At 46.2% G+C, this 23,496-nt stretch overlaps 1 protein-coding gene across 3 annotated transcripts in view; it reads left to right on the forward strand.

Annotated features, from left to right (window-relative positions):
- The window catches only part of WDR97 (WD repeat domain 97), a 684,776-nt gene that overhangs the window by 126,967 nt on the left and 534,313 nt on the right, over positions 1–23,496 (forward strand). For all 3 annotated transcript variants that reach the window (XM_077271608.1, XM_077271609.1, XM_077271610.1), the window contains exon 9: positions 22,395–22,485. In XM_077271608.1, coding sequence (XP_077127723.1) covers positions 22,395–22,485 — 91 coding nt within the window. The remainder of the gene's footprint in view (positions 1–22,394; positions 22,486–23,496) is intronic.

Below are 23,496 nucleotides of genomic sequence, written 5' to 3' on the forward strand. Positions count from 1 at the left end.
ATGAACATCAGAGGCAGTCACCCAAGAATTATCCTCCTGACCGTATCCCTTCCATTTGACCAGATACTGGAGTTTCCATCTGGAAACACGGGAGTCCAAGATTTTTTCCACAACGTACTCCAACTCGCCCTCAACCAACACCGGAGCAGGAGGCTCAACGGAAGGCACAACCGGTACCTCATACCTGCGCAATAATGACCGATGAAAAACATTATGAATAGAAAAAGATGCAGGGAGGTCCAAACGGAAGGACACAGGGTTAAGAATCTCCAATATCTTGTACGGGCCGATGAACCGAGGCTTAAACTTGGGAGAAGAAACCCTCATAGGGACAAAACGAGAAGACAACCACACCAAGTCCCCAACACAAAGCCGAGGACCAACCCGACGCCGGCGGTTGGCAAAAAGCTGAGTCTTCTCCTGGGACAACTTCAAATTGTCCACTACCTGCCCCCAAATCTGATGCAACCTCTCCACCACAGCATCCACTCCAGGACAATCCGAAGATTCCACCTGACCAGAAGAAAATCGAGGATGAAACCCCGAATTACAGAAAAAGGGAGACACCAAGGTGGCAGAGCTGGCCCGATTATTGAGGGCAAACTCCGCTAAAGGCAAAAAAGCAACCCAATCATCCTGATCTGCAGACACAAAACACCTCAAATATGTCTCCAAGGTCTGATTCGTCCGCTCGGTCTGGCCATTAGTCTGAGGATGGAAAGCAGACGAGAAAGACAAATCCATGCCCATCCTAGCACAGAATGCTCGCCAAAATCTAGACACGAATTGGGTACCTCTGTCAGAAACGATATTCTCCGAAATACCATGCAAACGGACCACATTTTGAAAAAACAGAGGAACCAACTCGGAAGAAGAAGGCAACTTAGGCAGGGGAACCAAATGGACCATCTTAGAGAAACGATCACACACCACCCAGATGACAGACATCTTCTGAGAAACAGGAAGATCCGAAATAAAATCCATCGAGATGTGCGTCCAGGGCCTCTTCGGGATAGGCAAGGGCAACAACAATCCACTAGCCCGAGAACAACAAGGCTTGGCCCGAGCACAAACGTCACAAGACTGCACGAAGCCTCGCACATCTCTAGACAGGGAAGGCCACCAGAAGGACCTTGCCACCAAATCCCTGGTACCAAAGATTCCAGGATGACCTGCCAACGCAGAAGAATGAACCTCAGAAATGACTTTACTGGTCCAATCATCAGGAACAAACAGTCTACCAGGTGGGCAACGATCAGGTCTATCCGCCTGAAACTCCTGCAAGGCCCGCCGCAGGTCTGGAGAAACGGCAGACAATATCACTCCATCCTTAAGGATACCTGTAGGTTCAGAATTACCAGGGGAGTCAGGCTCAAAACTCCTAGAAAGGGCATCCGCCTTAACATTCTTAGAACCCGGCAGGTAGGACACCACAAAATTAAACCGAGAGAAAAACAACGACCAGCGCGCCTGTCTAGGATTCAGGCGTCTGGCGGACTCAAGATAAATTAGATTTTTGTGGTCAGTCAATACCACCACCTGATGTCTAGCCCCCTCAAGCCAATGACGCCACTCCTCAAAAGCCCACTTCATGGCCAAAAGCTCCCGATTCCCAACATCATAATTCCGCTCGGCGGGCGAAAATTTACGCGAGAAAAAAGCACAAGGTCTCATCACGGAGCAATCGGAACTTCTCTGCGACAAAACCGCCCCAGCTCCGATTTCAGAAGCGTCGACCTCAACCTGAAAAGGAAGAGCAACATCAGGCTGACGCAACACAGGGGCGGAAGAAAAGCGGCGCTTAAGCTCCCGAAAGGCCTCCACAGCAGCAGGGGACCAATCAGCAACATCAGCACCCTTCTTAGTCAAATCAGTCAATGGTTTAACAACATCAGAAAAACCAGCAATAAATCGATGATAAAAGTTAGCAAAGCCGAAAAATTTCTGAAGACTCTTAAGAGAAGAGGGTTGCGTCCAATCACAAATAGCCTGAACCTTGACAGGATCCATCTCGATGGAAGAGGGGGAAAAAATATATCCCAAAAAGGAAATCTTTTGAACCCCAAAAACGCACTTAGAACCCTTCACACACAAGGAATTAGACCGCAAAACCTGAAAAACCCTCCTGACCTGCTGGACATGAGAGTCCCAGTCATCCGAAAAAATCAAAATATCATCCAGATACACAATCATAAATTTATCCAAATAATCACGGAAAATGTCATGCATAAAGGACTGAAAGACTGAAGGGGCATTTGAAAGACCAAAAGGCATCACCAAATACTCAAAGTGGCCCTCGGGCGTATTAAATGCGGTCTTCCACTCATCCCCCTGCTTAATTCGCACCAAATTATACGCCCCACGAAGATCTATCTTAGAGAACCACTTGGCCCCCTTTATGCGAGCAAACAAATCAGTCAGCAGTGGCAACGGATATTGATATTTAACCGTGATTTTATTCAAAAGCCGATAATCAATGCACGGCCTCAAAGAGCCATCTTTCTTAGCCACAAAGAAAAAACCGGCTCCTAAGGGAGATGACGAAGGACGAATATGTCCCTTTTCCAAGGACTCCTTTATATATTCTCGCATAGCAGCATGTTCAGGCACAGACAGATTAAATAAACGACCCTTAGGGTATTTACTACCCGGAATCAAATCTATGGCACAATTGCACTCCCGGTGCGGAGGTAATGAACCAAGCTTAGGTTCTTCAAAAACGTCACGATATTCAGTCAAGAATTCAGGAATCTCAGAGGGAATAGATGATGAAATGGAAACCACAGGTACGTCCCCATGCGTCCCCTTACATCCCCAGCTTAACACAGACATAGCTTTCCAGTCAAGGACTGGGTTATGAGATTGCAGCCATGGCAATCCAAGCACCAACACATCATGTAGGTTATACAGCACAAGAAAGCGAATAATCTCCTGGTGATCCGGATTAATCCGCATAGTTACTTGTGTCCAGTATTGTGGTTTATTGCTAGCCAATGGGGTGGAGTCAATCCCCTTCAGGGGTATAGGAGTTTCAAGAGGCTCCAAATCATACCCACAGCGTTTGGCAAAGGACCAATCCATAAGACTCAAAGCGGCGCCAGAGTCGACATAGGCATCCGCGGTAATAGATGATAAAGAACAAATCAGGGTCACAGATAGAATAAACTTAGACTGTAAAGTGCCAATTGAAACAGACTTATCAAGCTTCTTAGTACGCTTAGAGCATGCTGATATAACATGAGTTGAATCACCGCAATAGAAGCACAACCCATTTTTTCGTCTAAAATTCTGCCGTTCACTTCTGGACAGAATTCTATCACATTGCATATTCTCTGGCGTCTTCTCAGTAGACACCGCCAAATGGTGCACAGGTTTGCGCTCCCGCAGACGCCTATCGATCTGGATAGCCATTGTCATGGACTCATTCAGACCCGCAGGCACAGGGAACCCCACCATAACATCCTTAATGGCATCAGAGAGACCCTCTCTGAAATTCGCCGCCAGGGCGCACTCATTCCACTGAGTAAGCACAGCCCATTTACGGAATTTCTGGCAGTATATTTCAGCTTCGTCTTGCCCCTGAGATAGGGACATCAAGGCCTTTTCCGCCTGAAGTTCTAACTGAGGTTCCTCATAAAGCAACCCCAAGGCCAGAAAAAACGCATCCACATTGAGCAACGCAGGATCCCCTGGAGCCAATGCAAAAGCCCAATCCTGAGGGTCGCCCCGGAGCAAAGAAATCACAATCCTGACCTGCTGAGCAGGATCTCCAGCAGAGCGAGATTTCAGGGACAAAAACAACTTGCAATTATTTTTGAAATTTTGAAAGCAAGATCTATTCCCCGAGAAAAATTCAGGCAAAGGAATTCTAGGTTCAGATATAGGAACATGAACAACAAAATCTTGTAAGTTTTGAACTTTCGTGGTGAGATTATTCAAACCTGCAGCTAAACTCTGAATATCCATTTTAAACAGGTGAACACAGAGCCATTCCAGGATTAGAAGGAGAGAGAGAGAGAAAGGCTGCAATATAGGCAGACTTGCAAGAGATTCAATTACAAGCACACTCAGAACTGAGAAAAAAAAAAAAAAAATCTTCAGCAGACTTCTCTTTTCTCTCCTTTCTCTGTCAATTAATTTAACCCTTTTAGGCCGGTCAAACTGTTATGGTTCTCAATGGCAAGAGAACATAGCCCCGCAAACATAAGAACTAGCTCTTGGAAGGATGGAAACTAAACTGACCATGAACTAAACCTGCCGCACAACTAACAGTAGCCGGGTAGCGTAGCCTGCGTTTTATCCCTAGACGCCCAGCGCCGGCCGGAGGACTAACTAATCCTGGCAGAGGAAAATATAGTCCTGGCTCACCTCTAGAGAAATTTCCCCGAAAGGCAGACAGAGGCCCCCACAAATATTGGCGGTGATTTTAGATGAAATGACAAAGGTAGTATGAAAATAGGTTTAGCAAAATTGAGGTCCGCTTACTAGATAGCAGGAAGACAGAAAGGGCACTTTCATGGTCAGCTGAAAACCCTATCAAAATACCATCCTGAAATTACTTTAAGACTCTAGTATTAACTCATAACATCAGAGTGGCAATTTCAGATCACATGAGCTTTCCAGACACAGAAACGAAACTACAGCTGTGAACTGGAACAAAATGCAAAAACAAACAAGGACTAAAGTCCAACTTAGCTGGGAGTTGTCTAGCAGCAGGAACATGCACAGAAAGGCTTCTGATTACAATGTTGACCGGCATGGAAGTGACAGAGGAGCAAGGCTAAATAGCGACTCCCACATCCTGATGGAAACAGGTGAACAGAGAGGATGATGCACACCAGTTCAATTCCACCAGTGGCCACCGGGGGAGCCCAAAATCCAATTTCACAACAGTGTCGGCTGCTGAGAAGCAACAAATTGTGGAGTATTTAGGTCAAGGCATGACTACAATCAACATTGCCAAGACACTTCATCGTGATCATCGCACAATCAAGAAGTATGTAGCTGATTCCCAGCACACACGTGTGCGTGCTGGTAAGGAAAAATTGAGGACCCTTTCCAACAGGCAATTGCGTAAGGTTAAAAGAGCAGCTGCAAAAATGCCTGGTCATAGCAGAAGACAAGTTTTTGAAGCTGCTGGTGCCTCCAACGTCCCCAGAACAACAAGATGCAGGGTCCTTCAGAGGTGGGTAAGCCATCCTGTCGACCACCTCTATCCACTGCACACAAGCAGAAACGGCTCCAGTGGGCCAAACGATACATGAAGACTGACTTCCAAACTGTTTTGTTCACCGATGAGTGCCATGCAACGCTCGATGGTCCAGATGGATGGAGTGGAGGATGGCTGGTTGATGGACACCCCATGAAAACACGGCTAAGGTGCCAACAAGGAGGAGGTGGAGTAATGTTTTGGGCTGGAATCATGGGGAGAGAGATTGTCGGCCCCTTTATGATCCCTGAAGGGGTAAAGATGAACTTCATAATCTATGTGGAGTTTCTAAAAACACTTCCTGCCATGGTTCAAGAGGAAGAACCGTGCTTTCCGCAGCAAGATCATTTTCATGCATAATAATGCACCGTCTCATGCTGCAAAAAACACATCTGCATCTCTGGCTGCTATGGGCATAAAAAAGGACAAACTTATGGTGTGGCCACCATCTTCCCCTGACCTCAACCCCATTGAGAACCTCTGGAGCATCATCAAAAGGAGTGTCTATGATGGCGGGAGGCAGTTCACATCTAAGCAACAGCTCTGGGAGGGGATTCTGTCCACATGCAAAACAATTGGAGCAGAAACCATCCAAAAACTGACAAATTCAATGGACGAGAGAGTTCAGAAGCTTCTTTCGAACAAGGGGTCCGATGTGCAAAAGTAACATCACCTAGAATAAAGTTTTCACTTGAAAACTGTTTGATTTCATTTTGTAATAATCTGATAATGCTTAGAACTTCACAATTGACCATTTTTTTGTTCAAAATAAAATAAAAAAGGTTGAAAACTCTGCTGTGCATAATAATTTGGAACATGCATTTTGAGTGTTTATTTTTTTTAAATATACTGTTTTCATAGGCAGTTTGTTCCAAAACATTGCAATTATACTAGAATAGTAGATGACTGGAAAATAGCAATGACTGCAATTCAGATAGGTAATTTACAGAAAATAGGAGGAAATATTATTTGCATAATAATTTGGAACACAGTGTAATTTGTCAAATGCCATTTGCGCCTCTGTAGATCAAAAAATACAGTTTTTTTAATGAGTGAAGTAACTGGTAAAATTATTTTTGAAAAGTTTTTAATGAATCTTCTGTAGAAATGTGCAAATCCTATAAAGCGTTGAACGTCTTTTACATTTCTTGGGGTAGGCCAGTCAACTAACGCTCTGATCTTACTGGGATCCATACTCAGATATAGGGGGGAGATGATATATCCCAGAAATTGACTTCTGATTTGTTCGAATTCACATTTTTCGAGTTTGATATAGAGCTAATTCTCCTGTAGACGTTCCAGGACTAACTGAACATGTTTGCGATGCTCCTTCAAGGTATCTGAAAATATAAGAATGTCATTGAGATAACCAACAACAAATCGATCCAAGAAATCTCAAAAACATCATTGATGAAGTGCTGAAAGTTGGCAGGGGCGTTGCTAAGGCCGAAAGGCATAACCAGATATTAAAAATGTCCATATCGAGTTCTAAAGGCAGTTTTCCATTCATCTCCCAGGCAGATCCGTATGAGATTATAAGCCCCTCTTCGATCGAGTTTGGTAAAAAGTCTGGTAGAACACAGTCTCTCTGCAACTCAGGAATTAAGGGGAGTGGGTAGCGATTCTTAATGGTAATCTTATTTATTGCCCTATAATCAATACATGGCCGCAGGGTTGAGGCCTTCTTTTATGCAAAAAACAAGGGTGCTCCAGCTGGCAAAAAAGAAGGTTGAATAAAGCCTTTCTCTACATTTTCATCTAGGTATTCCTTTAGTACTTTAATTCTGGTTCAGAAAGGTTTTAAATTCATCCAATGGAATTGACACTCCAGGAAGTAATTCAATGGGACAGTCATAAGGACGATGAGGAGGCAGTTAATCATCTTTCTTCTTACTGCAGACCTCACTGAATTGCTGGTACTGAGGTGGTAGTTTATCATAATTCATACATTAGCATGGCAATTGTTCTTACAGCACTCAGAGGGAAAGGTAATGGTCCTCGATGCCCAGTTGATAGATGAGTTATGGATTGAAAACCAGGGAATTCCTAGAATAACTGGAAATTTTGGAGATGAAATAAGATGAAAACTAACCGCTTCATGATGATTCCGTTCAATACAGATTTCCAGTTCAATTGTCTCGTGAGTAACAGGTCCAGATGATAAGTTTCCATATTGAATGGCATGGATTTAGTACTGCTTGCAATGTTATTATCAAGTGTGAATTGTAAGTCCTTGAATGGGAGACCCGAACATCCAGTGTTTGCCACGCTGTCATGGGCATGACAGCACTGCAAACACCGCTTCTGATCGACGGTAAAATCATCACTGCTGATCAGACAGCCGCGGTTTCCATGCTGTCAAATGACAGTGTAAGCTTGCAGCTGTGATCAGAGGTATAAAGTCTACCTCCGGTCACTGGAGTCGGCTGATGGGACTATTGCTCCAGGCAAAACCCACAACTGGGGTCTTCAACCCTAAGCTGTCGGCTTCAGCAAGGCTGGTTATCAACACTTTTACTTTTTTGCTTAAAAATAAACACAGCTAAACTCACCTAACGCCTAATTCCACTGAATCCCTCGTCTCTTGTAATAAACAAAAAATAAAAACATCAATTTTCCTCACCTCTCCGTCATTCTGTCCCATCCTGTAATCCTTGTCTGGGGGATAAACCGTTTTCAATCTGGATGGTGCCAAGATGGGACCATCTAGGCTGAGAACCACTGGTGAATGAGCTGCTGCGAGTGCAGCATCAGTGACTAGCGGTGACAGCATCGAGGTTACTGACGGTAACTGAGGCTGCGTTACCAGCTGGGCTGAACTGCGGAGACCTCGTGAGATCCCCACTGGCACTATGAGAATATCCATTGCCCTTTATCAGCCTGAGAATACCGGCCCCCAGCTGTCTGCTTTAGCAAGGCTGGTTGTCAAAAATGGGGGGACCCCACACCTTTTTTTTAGTTATTAATTGAAATAATTAAAAAAATAGGAGTGAGGACGCATCTATTCTTGATAACCAGCCTTGCTGAAGCTGAACTCTGAGGGTTGCAGAACCCCAGCTATAAGTTTTGCCTGTTTGATTATCAAAAATACAGGGGAGCCCACGATGGTTTTTTTTAAATTATTTATGTATAGCACAGGCATCAGCTGATGGGAGCAGTACACGATTGGCCGACGATCAATGGAGATGGCCGTAGTCTGTTCGCACCACTAGGCGGTTATCGGAAAACTAACGGTGATTGTACGGCATATACACCTCCGGATTCCAACACTTGGAATATGTGTACAGACCTCGTTATGGTCAATGCTAACTCCACGATAAGCCCAGACTACTCACCTCCACCACCAATCAGTCTCTGTCGATTGGACAACGCTTACGGTAGCTTAAAGGTACCGTCACACTAAGCGACGCTGCAGCGATACAGACAACGATGTCGATCGCTGCAGCGTCGCTGTTTGGTCGCTGGAGAGCTGTCACACAGACCGCTCTCCAGCGACCAACGATGCCGAGGTTCCTGGGTAACCAGGGTAAACATCGGGTTGCTAAGCACAGGGCCGCGCTTAGTAACCCGATGTTTACCCTGGTTACCAGTGTAAAATGTAAAATAACAAACAGTACATACTTACATTCGCGTCCCCCGGCGTCCGCTTCCTGCACTGACTGAGCGCCGGCCCTAACAGCAGAGCGGTGACGTCACCGCTGTGCTGTGCTTTCACTTACGGCCGGCAGTCAGTCAGTGCAGGAAGCGGACGGCGAGGGACGTTTGTTTTTTTACATTTTACACTGATAACCAGGGTAAACATCGGGTTACTAAGCGTGGCCCTGCGCTTAGTAACCCGATGTTTACCCTGGTTACCACTGTAAAACATCGCTGGCATCGTTGCTTTTGGTGTCAAACACGACGATCTGACGACCAAATAAAGTTCTGGACTTTCAGCAACGACCAGCGATATCACAGCAGGATCCAGATCGCTGCTGCCTGTCAAACGAAACGATATCGCTAGCCAGGACGCTGCAACGTCACGGATCGCTAGCGATATCGTTTAGTGTGACGGTACCTTAAGACTTCGAGGCGTAGTTTACAGAACAGAAGGAACAGAACAATTACATTTTATATTTAACCTTAAGGGAGGCAGTGTTTATGAAAAATATACTAAAGATTTTACAAGGGGGACAAAACAATACAGCATAAACCGTTCCATAAAATAAAAGGGAATAACAGGAGAACTTACTGTATTCATGTATACACAGAGTCCCACCTGCACACCTCTCTGGGATGACCTCCTAAGGGCGCGGTTGTGGGCTGGTCTCAGCCCTTCATGATATTAGGAAATCCCAATTTATGCAATAACTCCTTATAGAGCGATCGCAGAAGTTTGAGACTGATGTCCTCTTTTGTATCGGGATTTTATCTACGCTTAGAGACCAAACATGGCCTAGCTGCTGGTGGTTATATAGCCCCTATGGTGGTTATAATTAGGAGAAAATATGTGTACACTTGCCTAGTTATCCCAGTGCTGAAAATGTACGTCTCATTAATATTGGATGGATAGAAATTCCAATATTCTGCATTTTCTCGGTGAGACATACTATCTGCTGATTTATAGTAACTGCAGTGACCATGGCTATTTGTAAAGATCCACTCAAAATCTAATAAGCCTTTTCTTGTCTCTGTGGACAATACTCTTCAGTCACCTGGGCACAAAGAGGAATCCTTGCAATTTAATTAAGCTGCTTCACATCTCTTTTTACACTGTCATTTTACATAAAGGCAGGTTTGAGTGCTAGCTCCGGTCTCATGGCAAATGGTAGAGAAAAGAAAAAGGGTGGGGGGATATGAGGGACCTCAAGGATTTATAGTATTTTCTATGAGAGGACGGACGCTGAACTTTGCTGTTTGGGTTCGCCCGTCTCTACTCAGCACCATGATGAAGATCCACCAGACATGGCTGCAGATTCCTCCAGACCAAGGACAGAGTGTGTGGTGTAGATCTGGCACATCTCTGTTGTGAAATTGGATTCTGGGCTCCCCCGGTGGCCACTTGTGGAATTGTACTTGTGTGCATCATCCCCTCTGTTCACCTGCTCCTATCAGGATGTGGGAGTCGCTATATAACCTTGCTCCTCTGTCAGTTTCATGCCGGTCAACAATGTAATCAGAAGCCTTCTGTGCATGTTCCTGCTACTAGACAACTCCTAGCTAAGTTGGACTTTTGTCCTTGTGTGTTTTTGCATTTTGTTCCTGTTCACAGCTGCTGTTTCGTTACTGTGTCTGGAAAGCTCTTGTGAGCGGAAATTGCCACTCTGGTGTTATGAGTTAATGCTAGAGTCTTAAAGTAATTTCTGGATGGTGTTTTGATAGGGTTTTCTGCTGACCATGAAAGTGCCCTTTCTGTCTTCATGCTATCTAGTAAGCGGACCTCGATTTTGCTAAACCTATTTTCATACTACGTTTGTCATTTCATCTAAAATCACTGCCAATATATGTGGGGGCCTCTGTCTGCCTTTTGGGAAAATTTCTCTAGAGGTGAGCCAGGACTGTCTTTTCCTCTGCTAGGATTAGGTAGTTCTCCGGCTGGCGCTGGGCATCTAGGGATAAAAAACGTAGGCATGCTACCCGGCCACTTCTAGTTGTGCGACAGGTTTAGTTCATGGTCAGTATAGTTCCCATCTTCCAAGAGCTAGTTCTCATATATGCTGGGCTATGTTCTCTCGCCATTGAGAATCATGACAGTTTGACCGGCCCAAAAAAGGGTTAAATTACTGGCTGAGAAAGGAGAGAAAAAAGAAGTCTGCTACAATTTTTTTTTTTTTTTTTCCTCTAGTTCTGAGTGTGCTCTTAATTGAATCACTTGCTAGTTTGCCTATGCTGCAGCCTTCCTCTCTTTCTCTCCTTCTAATCCTTGAATGGCTCTGTGTTCACCTGTTTCAAATGGATCTTCAGAGTGTAGCTACAGGTTTGAATAATCTCGCCACAAAGGTACAAAATTTGCAAGATTTTGTTGTTCATGCACCTATGTCTGAGCCTAGAATTCCTTTGCCTGAATTCTTCTCGGGGAATAGATCTCACTTTCAAAATTTTAAAAATAATTGCAAATTGTTTTTGTCCCTGAAGTCTCGCTCTGCCGGAGACCCTGCACAGCAGGTCAGGATTGTAATTTCCTTGCTCCGGGGCGACCCTCAGGACTGGGCTTTTGCATTGGCACCAGGGGATCCTGCGTTGCTCAATGTGGATGCGTTTTTTCTGGCCTTGGGGTTGCTTTATGAGGAACCTCATTTAGAGCTTCAGGCGGAAAAGGCCTTGATGTCCTTGTCTAAGGGGCAAGATGAAGCTGAAATATACTGCCAAAAATTCCGCAAATGGTCTGTGCTTACTCAGTGGAATGAGTGCGCCCTGGCGGCGATTTTCAGAGAAGGTCTCTCTGATGCCATTAAGGATGTTATGGTGGGGTTCCCTGTGCCTGCGAGTCTGAATGAGTCCATGACGATGGCTATTCAGATCGATAGGCGTCTGCGGGAGCGCAAACCTGTGCACCATTTGGCGGTGTCTACTGAGAAAACGCCAGAAAATATGCAATGTGATAGAATTCTGTCCAGAAGCGAGCGGCAGAATTTTAGACGAAAAAAATGGGTTGTGCTTCTATTGTGGTGATTCAACTCATGTTATATCAGCATGCTTTAAGCGTACTAAGAAGCCTGACAAGTCTGTTTCAATTAGCACTTTACAGTCTAAGTTTATTCTATCTGTGACCCTGATTTGTTCTTTGTCATCTATTACCGCGGACGCCTATGTCGACTCTGGCGCTGCTTTGAGTCTTATGGATTGGTCCTTTGCCAAACGCTGTGGGTATGATTTGGAGCCATTGGAGGCTCCGATACCTCTGAAAGGGATTGACTCCACCCCATTGGCTAGTAATAAACCACAATACTGGACACAAGTGACTATGCGTGTTAATCCGGATCACCAGGAGGTTATTCGCTTTCTGGTGCTGTATAATCCACATGATGTTTTGGTGCTGGGATTGCCATGGCTGCAATCTCATAACCCAGTCCTCGACTGGAGAGCTATGTCTGTGTTAAGCTGGGGATGTAAAGGAACTCATGGGGACGTACCTTTGGTTTCCATTTCATCATCTATTCCCTCTGAGATTCCTGAATTCTTGTCTGACTTTCGTGACGTTTTTGAAGAACCCAAGGTTGGTTCACTACCTCCGCACCGGGAGTGCGATTGTGCCATAGACTTGATCCCGGGTAGTAAATACCCTAAGGGTCGTTTATTTAATCTGTCTGTGCCTGAACACGCGGCTATGCGAGAATATATAAAGGAGTCCTTGGAAAAGGGACATATTCGTCCTTCGTCATCTCCCTTAGGAGCCGGTTTTTTCTTTGTGTCTAAGAAAGACGGCTCTTTGAGGCCGTGTATTGATTATCGTCTTTTGAATAAAATCACGGTTAAATATCAATATCCGTTACCACTGCTTACTGATTTGTTTGCTCGTATAAAGGGGGCCAAGTGGTTCTCTAAGATTGATCTCCGTGGGGCGTATAATTTGGTGCGAATCAAGCAGGGGGATGAGTGGAAAACCGCATTTAATACGCCCGAGGGCCATTTTGAGTATTTGGTGATGCCTTTTGGTCTTTCTAATGCCCCTTCAGTCTTCCAGTCCTTTATGCATGACATTTTCCGCGATTATTTGGATAAATTTATGATTGTGTATCTGGATGATATTCTGATTTTTTCGGATGACTGGGACTCTCATGTCCAGCAGGTCAGGAGGGTTTTTCAGGTTTTGCGGTCTAATTCCTTGTATGTGAAGGGTTCTAAGTGTGTTTTTGGGGTTCAAAAGATTTCCTTCTTGGGATACATTTTTTCCCCCTCTTCCATCGAGATGGATCCTGTCAAGGTTCAGGCTATTGGTGATTGGACGCAACCCTCTTCTCTTAAGAGTCTTCAGAAATTTTTGGGCTTTGCTAACTTTTATCGTCGATTTATTGCTGGTTTTTCTGATGTTGTAAAACCATTGACTGATTTGACTAAGAAGGGTGCTGATGTTGCTGATTGGTCCCCTGATGCTGTGGAGGCCTTTCGGGAGCTCAAGCGCCGCTTTTCTTCCGCCCCAGTGTTGCGTCAGCCTGATGTTGCTCTTCCTTTTCAGGTTGAGGTCGACGCTTCTGAAATCGGAGCTGGGGCGGTGTTGTCGCAGAGAAGTTCCGACTGCTCCGTGATGAGACCTTGTGCTTTTTTTTCCCGTAAATTTTCGCCCGCCGAGCGGAATTATGATGTTGGGAATCGGGAGCTTTTGGCCATGAAGTGGGCTTTTGAGGAGTGGCGTCACTGGCTTGAGGGGGCCAGACATCAGGTGGTGGTATTGACTGACCACAAAAATTTAATTTACCTTGAGTCTGCCAGGCGCCTGAATCCTAGACAGGCGCGCTGGTCGTTGTTTTTCTCTCGGTTTAATTTTGTGGTGTCTTACCTACCGGGTTCTAAGAATGTTAAGGCGGATGCCCTTTCTAGGAGTTTTGAGCCTGACTCCCCTGGTAATTCTGAGCCCACAGGTATCCTTAAAGATGGAGTGATATTGTCTGCCGTTTCTCCAGACCTGCGGCGGGCCTTGCAGGAGTTTCAGGCGGATAGACCTGATCGTTGCCCACCTGGTAGACTGTTTGTTCCTGATGATTGGACCAGTAGAGTCATCTCTGAGGTTCATTCTTCTGCATTGGCAGGTCATCCTGGAATCTTTGGTACCAGGGATTTGGTGGCAAGGTCCTTCTGGTGGCCTTCCCTGTCACGAGATGTGCGAGGCTTTGTGCAGTCTTGTGACGTTTGTGCTCGGGCCAAGCCTTGTTGTTCTCAGGCTAGTGGATTGTTGTTACCCTTGCCTATCCCGAAGAGGCCTTGGACGCACATCTCGATGGATTTTATTTCGGATCTGCCTGTTTCTCAGAAGATGTCTGTCATCTGGGTGGTGTGTGACCGTTTCTCTAAGATGGTCCATCTGGTTCCCTTGCCTAAGTTGCCTTCTTCTTCCGAGTTGGTTCCTCTGTTTTTTCAAAATGTTGTTCGTTTGCATGGTATTCCGGAGAATATCGTTTCTGACAGAGGGACCCAATTCGTGTCTAGATTTTGGCGGGCATTCTGTGCTAGGATGGGCATAGATTTGTCTTTTTCGTCTGCTTTCCATCCTCAGACTAATGGCCAGACCGAGCGGACTAATCAGACCTTGGAGACATATTTGAGGTGTTTTGTGTCTGCGGATCAGGATGATTGGGTTGCTTTTTTGCCTTTGGCGGAGTTTGCCCTCAATAAACGGGCCAGCTCTGCCACCTTGGTGTCCCCGTTTTTCTGTAATTCGGGGTTTCATCCTCGATTTTCCTCCGGTCAAGTGGAATCTTCGGATTGTCCTGGAGTGGATGCTGTGGTGGAGAGGTTGCATCAGATTTGGGGGCAGGTGGTGGACAATTTGAAGTTGTCCCAGGAGAAGACTCAGCTTTTTGCCAACCGCCGTCGTCGTGTTGGTCCTCGGCTTTGTGTTGGGGACTTGGTGTGGTTGTCTTCTCGTTTTGTCCCTATGAGGGTTTCTTCTCCTAAGTTTAAGCCTCGGTTCATCGGCCCGTACAAGATATTGGAGATTCTTAACCCTGTGTCCTTCCGTTTGGACCTCCCTGCATCCTTTTCGATTCATAATGTTTTTCATCGGTCATTGTTGCGCAGGTATGAGGTACCGGCTGTGCCTTCCGTTGAGCCTCCTACTCCGGTGTTGGTTGAGGGTGAGTTGGAGTACGTTGTGGAAAAGATCTTAGACTCTCGGGTTTCCAGACGGAAACTCCAGTATCTGGTCAAATGGAAGGGATACGGTCAGGAGGATAATTCTTGGGTCACTGCCTCTGATGTTCATGCCTCCGATCTTGTCCGTGCCTTTCATAGGGCTCATCCTGATCGCCCTGGTGGTTCTGGTGAGGGTTCGGTGCCCCCTCCTTGAGGGGGGGGTACTGTTGTGAAATTGGATTCTGGGCTCCCCCGGTGGCCACTTGTGGAATTGTACTTGTGTGCATCATCCCCTCTGTTCACCTGCTCCTATCAGGATGTGGGAGTCGCTATATAACCTTGCTCCTCTGTCAGTTTCATGCCGGTCAACAATGTAATCAGAAGCCTTCTGTGCATGTTCCTGCTACTAGACAACTCCTAGCTAAGTTGGACTTTTGTCCTTGTGTGTTTTTGCATTTTGTTCCTGTTCACAGCTGCTGTTTCGTTACTGTGTCTGGAAAGCTCTTGTGAGCGGAAATTGCCACTCTGGTGTTATGAGTTAATGCTAGAGTCTTAAAGTAATTTCTGGATGGTGTTTTGATAGGGTTTTCTGCTGACCATGAAAGTGTCCTTTCTGTCTTCATGCTATCTAGTTAGCGGACCTCGATTTTGCTAAACCTATTTTCATACTACGTTTGTCATTTCATCTACAATCACCGCCAATATATGTGGGGGCCTCTGTCTGCCTTTTGGGAAAATTTCTCTAGAGGTGAGCCAGGACTGTCTTTTCCTCTGCTAGGATTAGGTAGTTCTCCGGCTGGCGCTGGGCATCTAGGGATAAAAAACGTAGACATGCTACCCGGCCACTTCTAGTTGTGCGACAGGTTTAGTTCATGGTCAGTATAGTTCCCATCTTCCAAGAGCTAGTTCTCATATATGCTGGGCTATGTTCTCTCGCCATTGAGAATCATGACACATCTCCTCAGCACCATGATGAAGATCCACTATGCATGGCTGCAGATTCCTCCAGACCAGGATGTATGGTGTAGATCAGGCATATTGTATTGTCAATGCTAGGTTTATGGCACCTATGACATAGGGGAGAGGAATGTTGTAAACCTCCTACCACCACACATGCCCTCTCCCACCACACATGCTGGGGCTTCCTGTGCATTACACCATATTGTGCTCACCAGACACATCTCTTCCACGGTCACATCTATATATATAATTGTCTAAGGGTTTTTCTGTCTGTCTGTCTGTCCTGGAAATCCCGTGTCTCTGATTGGTCGAGGCCGCCAGGCCTCGACCAATCAGCGACGGGCACAGCATGGCGACGATGATGTCATAAAGGTTGCCTCGACCAATCAGCGACGGGCACAGTCTGCCGTGAATTCGCCTCGACCAATCAGCGACGGGCACAGTATCGACGTAGATGTCATAATGGTTGCCATGGCGACGATGATGTCATAAAGGTTGCCTCGACCAATCAGCGACGGGCACAGTCTGCCGCGAATTCTGGAATCATCATTGTCCATATACTACGGGGACCGTTGTGGATTCTGTTTGCGGGCTCCCTCTGGTGGTTACTGCTGGTACTGGGTGACTTTGGTGGGTTGCGACCTTTGGTTTCCATCTGTCCATCAGAGGCTGGGTGTTTCCTATTTTACCTGGCCTTTCTGTCATTTCCCTTGCCGGCTATCAATGTGTTCAGATGTGCTCTGTTTGGTTCCTGCCTACCTGCTCCCAGATCTTTCAGGATAAGCTAAGTGCTGATTTTCAGTTGTTTGGTTTTTTGTCCAGCTTGCTTAGAATGTCTCTTTGTTAGCTGGTTGCTCTAGTGGACTGAGGTTCTCCCCATGTGCCATGAGTTGGCACATGGGTTCTTGTAATCTCAGGATGGTTTTTTTGATTAGGGTTTTTTGCTGACCGCTCAGTCCCCTTTTGTGTCATTCTGCTTTCTAGTTTTCAGCGGGCCTCTATTTGCTAAAGCTATATACATCATCTCTATGTGTGTGCCTTCCTCTCATTTCACCGTCAATACATGTGGGGGGCAACTATACCTTTGGGGTTAATTCCTCTGGAGGCAAGTGAGGTCTTTGTTTTCTCTGCAGTACTAGTTAGCTCTTAGGCTGGTGCGTGGCGTCTAGAACCAACGTAGGCACGCTCCCTGGCTATCTCTAGTTGCGTTTGTCAGGCGTAGGGCAGCGGTCAGCCCAGGTTCCATCACCCTAGAGCTCGTCCGATATTTATTATACTTTGCTTATCCTGTGCTATCCCTAGCCATTGGGGATTCATGACAGTATAGCCGGCCTACAAAGTGTTAATTGTTTGGGCTGAAGCAGGAGATAAAGAAGTGTTCAAGGGAAATTTTTTTTTTTTTTTCCTTCAGAGTTTTGCTGCCTAGCCCTTAATTGCTGTCTAGCTGCTTCTTACCTCCTCTTAACCCTTGAATGGCTCTGATCTTAGCCGTTTATCATGGATGTCCAGAGTTTGGCTTCCAGCCTGAGTAATCTCGCGGCAAAGGTTCAAAACATACAGGATTTCGTGGTTCACACTCCCATGTCTGAACCTAGAATTCCTATTCCAGAGTTCTTTTCTGGAGATAGATCTACCTTCCTGAATTTCAGGAACAATTGTAAATTGTTTCTCTCTTTGAAATCTCACTCCTCTGGAGACCCTGCTCAACAGGTCAAGATTGTTATATCGTTCCTACGGGGCGACCCTCAGAATTGGGCATTTGCATTGGCACCAGGGGATCCTGCATTGCTCAGTGTGCATGCGTTTTTTCTGGCATTGGGATTGCTCTATGAGGAACCTAACCTAGAGATTCAGGCTGAAAAGGCTTTATTAGCCCTCTCTCAGGGGCATGATGAAGCGGAAATATATTGTCAGAAATTTCGGAGATGGTCGGTGCTTACTCAGTGGAATGAGTGCGCCCTGGCTGCAAACTTCAGAAATGGTCTTTCTGAGGCCATTAAGGATATTATGGTGGGGTTCCCTGCGCCTACAGGTCTGAATGAGTCTATGGCTATGGCCATTCAGATTGATCGGCGTTTACGGGAGCGCAAACCCGTGCACCAGTTGGCGGTGTCTTCTGAACAGGCACCTGAGACTATGCAATGTGATAGAATTCAGTCCAGAAGTGAACGGCAAAATTATAGGCGGAAAAATGGATTGTGTTTTTATTGTGGTGATTCAGCTCATGTTATATCAGCATGCTCTAAACGCACAAAAAGGGTTGATAAATCTTTTGCCATTGGTACTCTGCAGCCTAAGTTCATTTTGTCTGTGACTCTGATTTTTTCACTGTCTTCCATTTCCGTCGATGCCTATGTGGATTCAGGCGCTGCCCTGAGTCTTATGGATTGGTCATTTGCTAAACGCTGCGGTTTTAGTCTGGAACCTCTGGAAGTTCCTATTCCTCTGAAGGGAATTGACTCTACACCATTGGCTATGAATAAGCCGCAGTATTGGACACAAGTGACCATGCGCATGACTCCCGTTCATCAGGAGGTGATTCGCTTCCTTGTACTGTATAATTTACATGATGTACTAGTGCTTGGTCTGCCATGGTTACAAACTCATAATCCTGTCCTGGACTGGAAAACAATGTCTGTGCTAAGCTGGGGATGTCAGGGGGTTCATGATGATGCACCTCCGATTTCTATCGCTTCATCTACTCCTTCGGAGATCCCTGCGTTTTTGTCGGATTATAGGGATGTTTTTGAGGAGCCTAAGCTCAATTCGCTCCCTCCGCATAGAGATTGTGACTGTGCTATAGAATTGATTCCTGGCAGTAAGTTCCCTAAGGGTCGTTTATTTAATCTGTCACTGGCAGAGCATACTGCTATGCGGAATTATATTAAGGAGTCCTTGGAAAAGGGACATATTCGTCCATCTTCGTCCCCTCTGGGAGCAGGTTTTTTTTTCGTGGCAAAAAAAGATGGTTCCCTGAGGCCTTGTATAGATTATCGCCTTCTGAATAAGATTACAGTCAAATACCAGTATCCATTGCCATTATTTACGGATTTGTTTGCTCGCATTAAGGGGGCTAGGTGGTTCACTAAAATAGATCTTCGTGGTGCGTATAATCTGGTGCGGATAAAACAGGGTGATGAGTGGAAAACCGCATTTAATACGCCTGAGGGCCATTTTGAGTATTTGGTAATGCCTTTTGGACTCTCCAATGCTCCGTCAGTCTTTCAGTCCTTTATGCACAATATTTTCCGTGAATATCTGGATAAGTTTATGATTGTGTATTTGGATGATATTTTGGTGTTTTCTGATGACTGGGAGTCTCATATTCTACAGGTCAGGAAGGTGTTTCAGGTTTTGCGGGCCAATTCTCTGTTTGTGAAGGGCTCAAAGTGTCTCTTCGGAGTCCAGAAGATTTCTTTTTTGGGGTACATTTTTTCTCCTTCTACTATTGAGATGGATCCCGTTAAGGTTCAGGCTATTTGTGACTGGACACAACCTACATCTGTTAAGAGCCTTCAGAAGTTCTTGGGGTTTGCTAATTTTTATCGTCGGTTCATTGCTAATTTTTCCAGTATTGTTAAACCTTTGACTGATTTGACTAAAAAGGGTGCTGATGTTGCTGATTGGTCTCCTGCGGCCGTGGAGGCCTTTCGGGAACTTAAGCGCCGGTTTTCTTCTGCTCCTGTGTTGTGTCAACCAGATGTTTCACTTCCTTTTCAGGTGGAGGTTGATGCTTCCGAGATTGGAGCGGGGGCGGTTTTGTCACAGAGAAGTTCTAGTGGCTCGGTGATGAAGCCATGTGCTTTCTTCTCTAGAAAATTCTCGCCCGCCGAGCGCAATTATGATGTGGGTAATCGGGAGCTTTTGGCCATGAAGTGGGCATTTGAGGAGTGGCGTCATTGGCTTGAGGGTGCTAAACATCGCGTGGTGGTCTTGACTGATCACAAGAATCTCATTTACCTTGAGTCTGCCAGGCGTTTGAATCCTAGACAGGCTCGTTGGTCGTTATTTTTTTCTCGTTTCAATTTCGTGGTTTCATACCTGACAGGTTCAAAGAATGTGAAGGCAGATGCTCTTTCCAGGAGTTTTGTGCCTGACTCTCCTGGAGACACTGGGCCTGCTGGTATCCTTAGGGATGGGGTAATATTGTCCGCCGTATCCCCAGACTTGCGACGCGCATTGCAGGAGTTTCAGGTGGATAAACCGGATCGATGTCCACCAGAAAGACTGTTTGTTCCGGATGATTGGACCAGTAGAGTCATCTCCGAGGTCCATTCTTCTGTGTTGGCTGGTCATCCTGGAATATTTGGTACAAGAGACTTGGTGGCCAGGTCTTTTTGGTGGCCTTCCTTGTCTAGGGATGTGCGTACCTTTGTGCAGTCTTGTGAAGTGTGTGCTCGAGCTAAGCCTTGCTGTTCACGGGCTAGTGGGTTGTTGTTATCCTTGCCCATCCCGAAGAGGCCTTGGACGCACATTTCCATGGATTTTATTTCTGATCTCCCGGTTTCACAGAAAATGTCCGTTATCTGGGTTGTGTGTGACCGCTTTTCTAAGATGGTTCATTTGGTGCCCTTGCCTAAGTTGCCCTCCTCCTCTGAGTTGGTTCCTTTGTTTTTTCAGAACGTGGTTCGTTTGCATGGGATTCCGGAGAACATCGTTTCTGACAGGGGATCCCAGTTTGTGTCTAGATTTTGGCGGACGTTTTGTGCCAAGATGGGCATTGATTTGTCTTTCTCGTCTGCATTCCATCCTCAGACGAATGGCCAGACGGAGCGAACTAATCAGACCTTGGAAACTTATTTGAGGTGTTTTGTTTCTGCTGATCAGGATGACTGGGTTGCTTTTTTGCCACTGGCCGAATTTGCTCTTAATAATCGGGCTAGTTCGGCCACGTTGGTCTCTCCTTTTTTTTGTAATTCGGGGTTTCATCCTCGTTTTTCCTCTGGTCAGGTGGAGTCTTCGGATTGTCCTGGAGTGGACGTGGTGGTGGACAGGCTACATCACATTTGGAATCAGGTGGTGGACAATTTGAAGTTATCTCAGGAGAAGACTCAGCAGTTTGCTAATCGCCGTCGCCGCGTGGGTCCCCGACTTCTTGTTGGGGACTTGGTGTGGTTGTCTTCTCGTTTTGTCCCTATGAAGGTCTCTTCTCCTAAGTTCAAGCCTCGGTTCATCGGTCCTTATAGGATCTTGGAGATTCTTAACCCTGTATCTTTCCGTTTGGATCTCCCAGCATCGTTCGCTATTCATAATGTGTTCCATCGGTCGTTGTTGCGGAGGTATGAGGTGCCTGTTGTTCCTTCGGTCGAACCTCCTGCTCCGGTGCTGGTGGAGGGAGAATTGGAGTATGTTGTTGAAAAGATCTTGGATTCTCGTGTTTCCACATGCAAACTCCAGTATTTGGTTAAGTGGAAGGGTTATGGTCAGGAGGACAATTCCTGGGTGGTCGCCTCCGATGTTCATGCGACTGATTTGGTCCGCGCCTTCCATAGGGCTCGCCCTGATCGCCCTGGGGGTTCTCGTGAGGGTTCGGTGACCCCTCCTCAAGGGGGGGGTACTGTTGTGGATTCTGTTTGCGGGCTCCCTCTGGTGGTTACTGCTGGTACTGGGTGACTTTGGTGGGTTGCGGCCTTTGGTTTCCATCTGTCCATCAGAGGCTGGGTGTTTCCTATTTTACCTGGCCTTTCTGTCATTTCCCTTGCCGGCTATCAATGTGTTCAGATGTGCTCTGTTTGGTTCCTGCCTACCTGCTCCCAGATCTTTCAGGATAAGCTAAGTGCTGATTTTCAGTTGTTTGGTTTTTTGTCCAGCTTGCTTAGAATGTCTCTTTGTTAGCTGGTTGCTCTAGTGGACTGAGGTTCTCCCCATGTGCCATGAGTTGGCACATGGGTTCTTGTAATCTCAGGATGGTTTTTTTGATTAGGGTTTTTTGCTGACCGCTCAGTCCCCTTTTGTGTCATTCTGCTTTCTAGTTTTCAGCGGGCCTCTATTTGCTAAAGCTATATACATCATCTCTATGTGTGTGCCTTCCTCTCATTTCACCGTCAATACATGTGGGGGGCAACTATACCTTTGGGGTTAATTCCTCTGGAGGCAAGTGAGGTCTTTGTTTTCTCTGCAGTACTAGTTAGCTCTTAGGCTGGTGCGTGGCGTCTAGAACCAACGTAGGCACGCTCCCTGGCTATCTCTAGTTGCGTTTGTCAGGCGTAGGGCAGCGGTCAGCCCAGGTTCCATCACCCTAGAGCTCGTCCGATATTTATTATACTTTGCTTATCCTGTGCTATCCCTAGCCATTGGGGATTCATGACAGTGGACATGCATATTCTAGAATACCCGATGCATTAGAATCGGGCCACAATCTAGTATATTATAATGTGCCCGCCTTGGTAGTTTTGTACATGTGAGTTTGCACCAGACCCTCGACCTTTGGGGTTTATTGTCCCATTTCTGTTTCCAGGTCTTTGCTCCAGCCCAGATTTGGGATTAGTGGTCTCATGTGGAAGAGACAAGATGATCCGGATCTGGACAGAAGAGAACCGGCTGCTCAGGTCTTGTCATTAATTTTATGAATTGTTTAAATATCTGCACCTTATAGGAAAAAGTATGTGCCCCCTGACCATCAACCCTTGTGATTTTAGTGGACATGTCATTCCACAACCTTGGTGGTACAGAGCACCCCTGCAGCACTCCACTTCCCATGACACTTTGGGGTCTTTGTGGGATGTTTTGCCACATTTATGAGGTCAATTCCTGATGTTGGAGAGATCTGGTTCATAATTGGCTTCCAGTTCATCCCAAAGATGACAAATAGGGCGGATGTCAGGATTCTGTGCAGATACTTGAAGTCTTCCTCCTATCTTGCTCCATGGACCCTAAACTGTAAGTCCAAATGTGTGCAGTGCTGTGTGTGCTACTCTGTAAACCCTGCACTGGAGATAAGGTGCCATACTCTGAAAAAAACTGCCCCAGACCATCCCCCTCTCTCACCACATCACACAGGAGGCACCATGTGTTCTGGGAAGTGCTGTCCTGGTATCTGCCAAACCCAGAACATCCATCTTCAGACTCCCTGATAGTGAGATGTCTGGCATTGTGCATGCTGATCATATAACTGTGAGCAGCAGCTCCAGAGTCCAGTGATGACGAGCTTTACACCTCTCCACGGATGCCTGGCATTGTGCATGCTGATATTATTATTATTTATATAACACCATTAATTCCATGGTGCTGTGCATGAGAAAAGGGGTAACGTACAGGGTTATAGATAACGTTTACAGTAAATAAATTTACAATGACAGACTGGTACAGAGGGGAGAGGACCCTGTCCTTGCGGACTTACATTCTATGGGATAATGGGGAAGAGACAGGAGGTCGGGGGAATGGTAGCTCTGGTGGTGGTGAGCTGGCAGCTCTGGCGGTTGGTGAGGCGGCAGCTCTGGCAGTTGGTGAGGCGGCAGCTCTGGCGGTTGGTGACGCGGCAGCTCTGGTGATTGGTGACGCGGCAGCTCTGGCGGTTGGTGACGTGGCAGCTCGGGTGGTGGTGAGGCGGCAGAATGGTT

Source organism: Ranitomeya variabilis, chromosome 6 (genome assembly GCF_051348905.1).
Source record: "Ranitomeya variabilis isolate aRanVar5 chromosome 6, aRanVar5.hap1, whole genome shotgun sequence".
NCBI classification, from domain to species: domain Eukaryota; kingdom Metazoa; phylum Chordata; class Amphibia; order Anura; family Dendrobatidae; genus Ranitomeya; species Ranitomeya variabilis.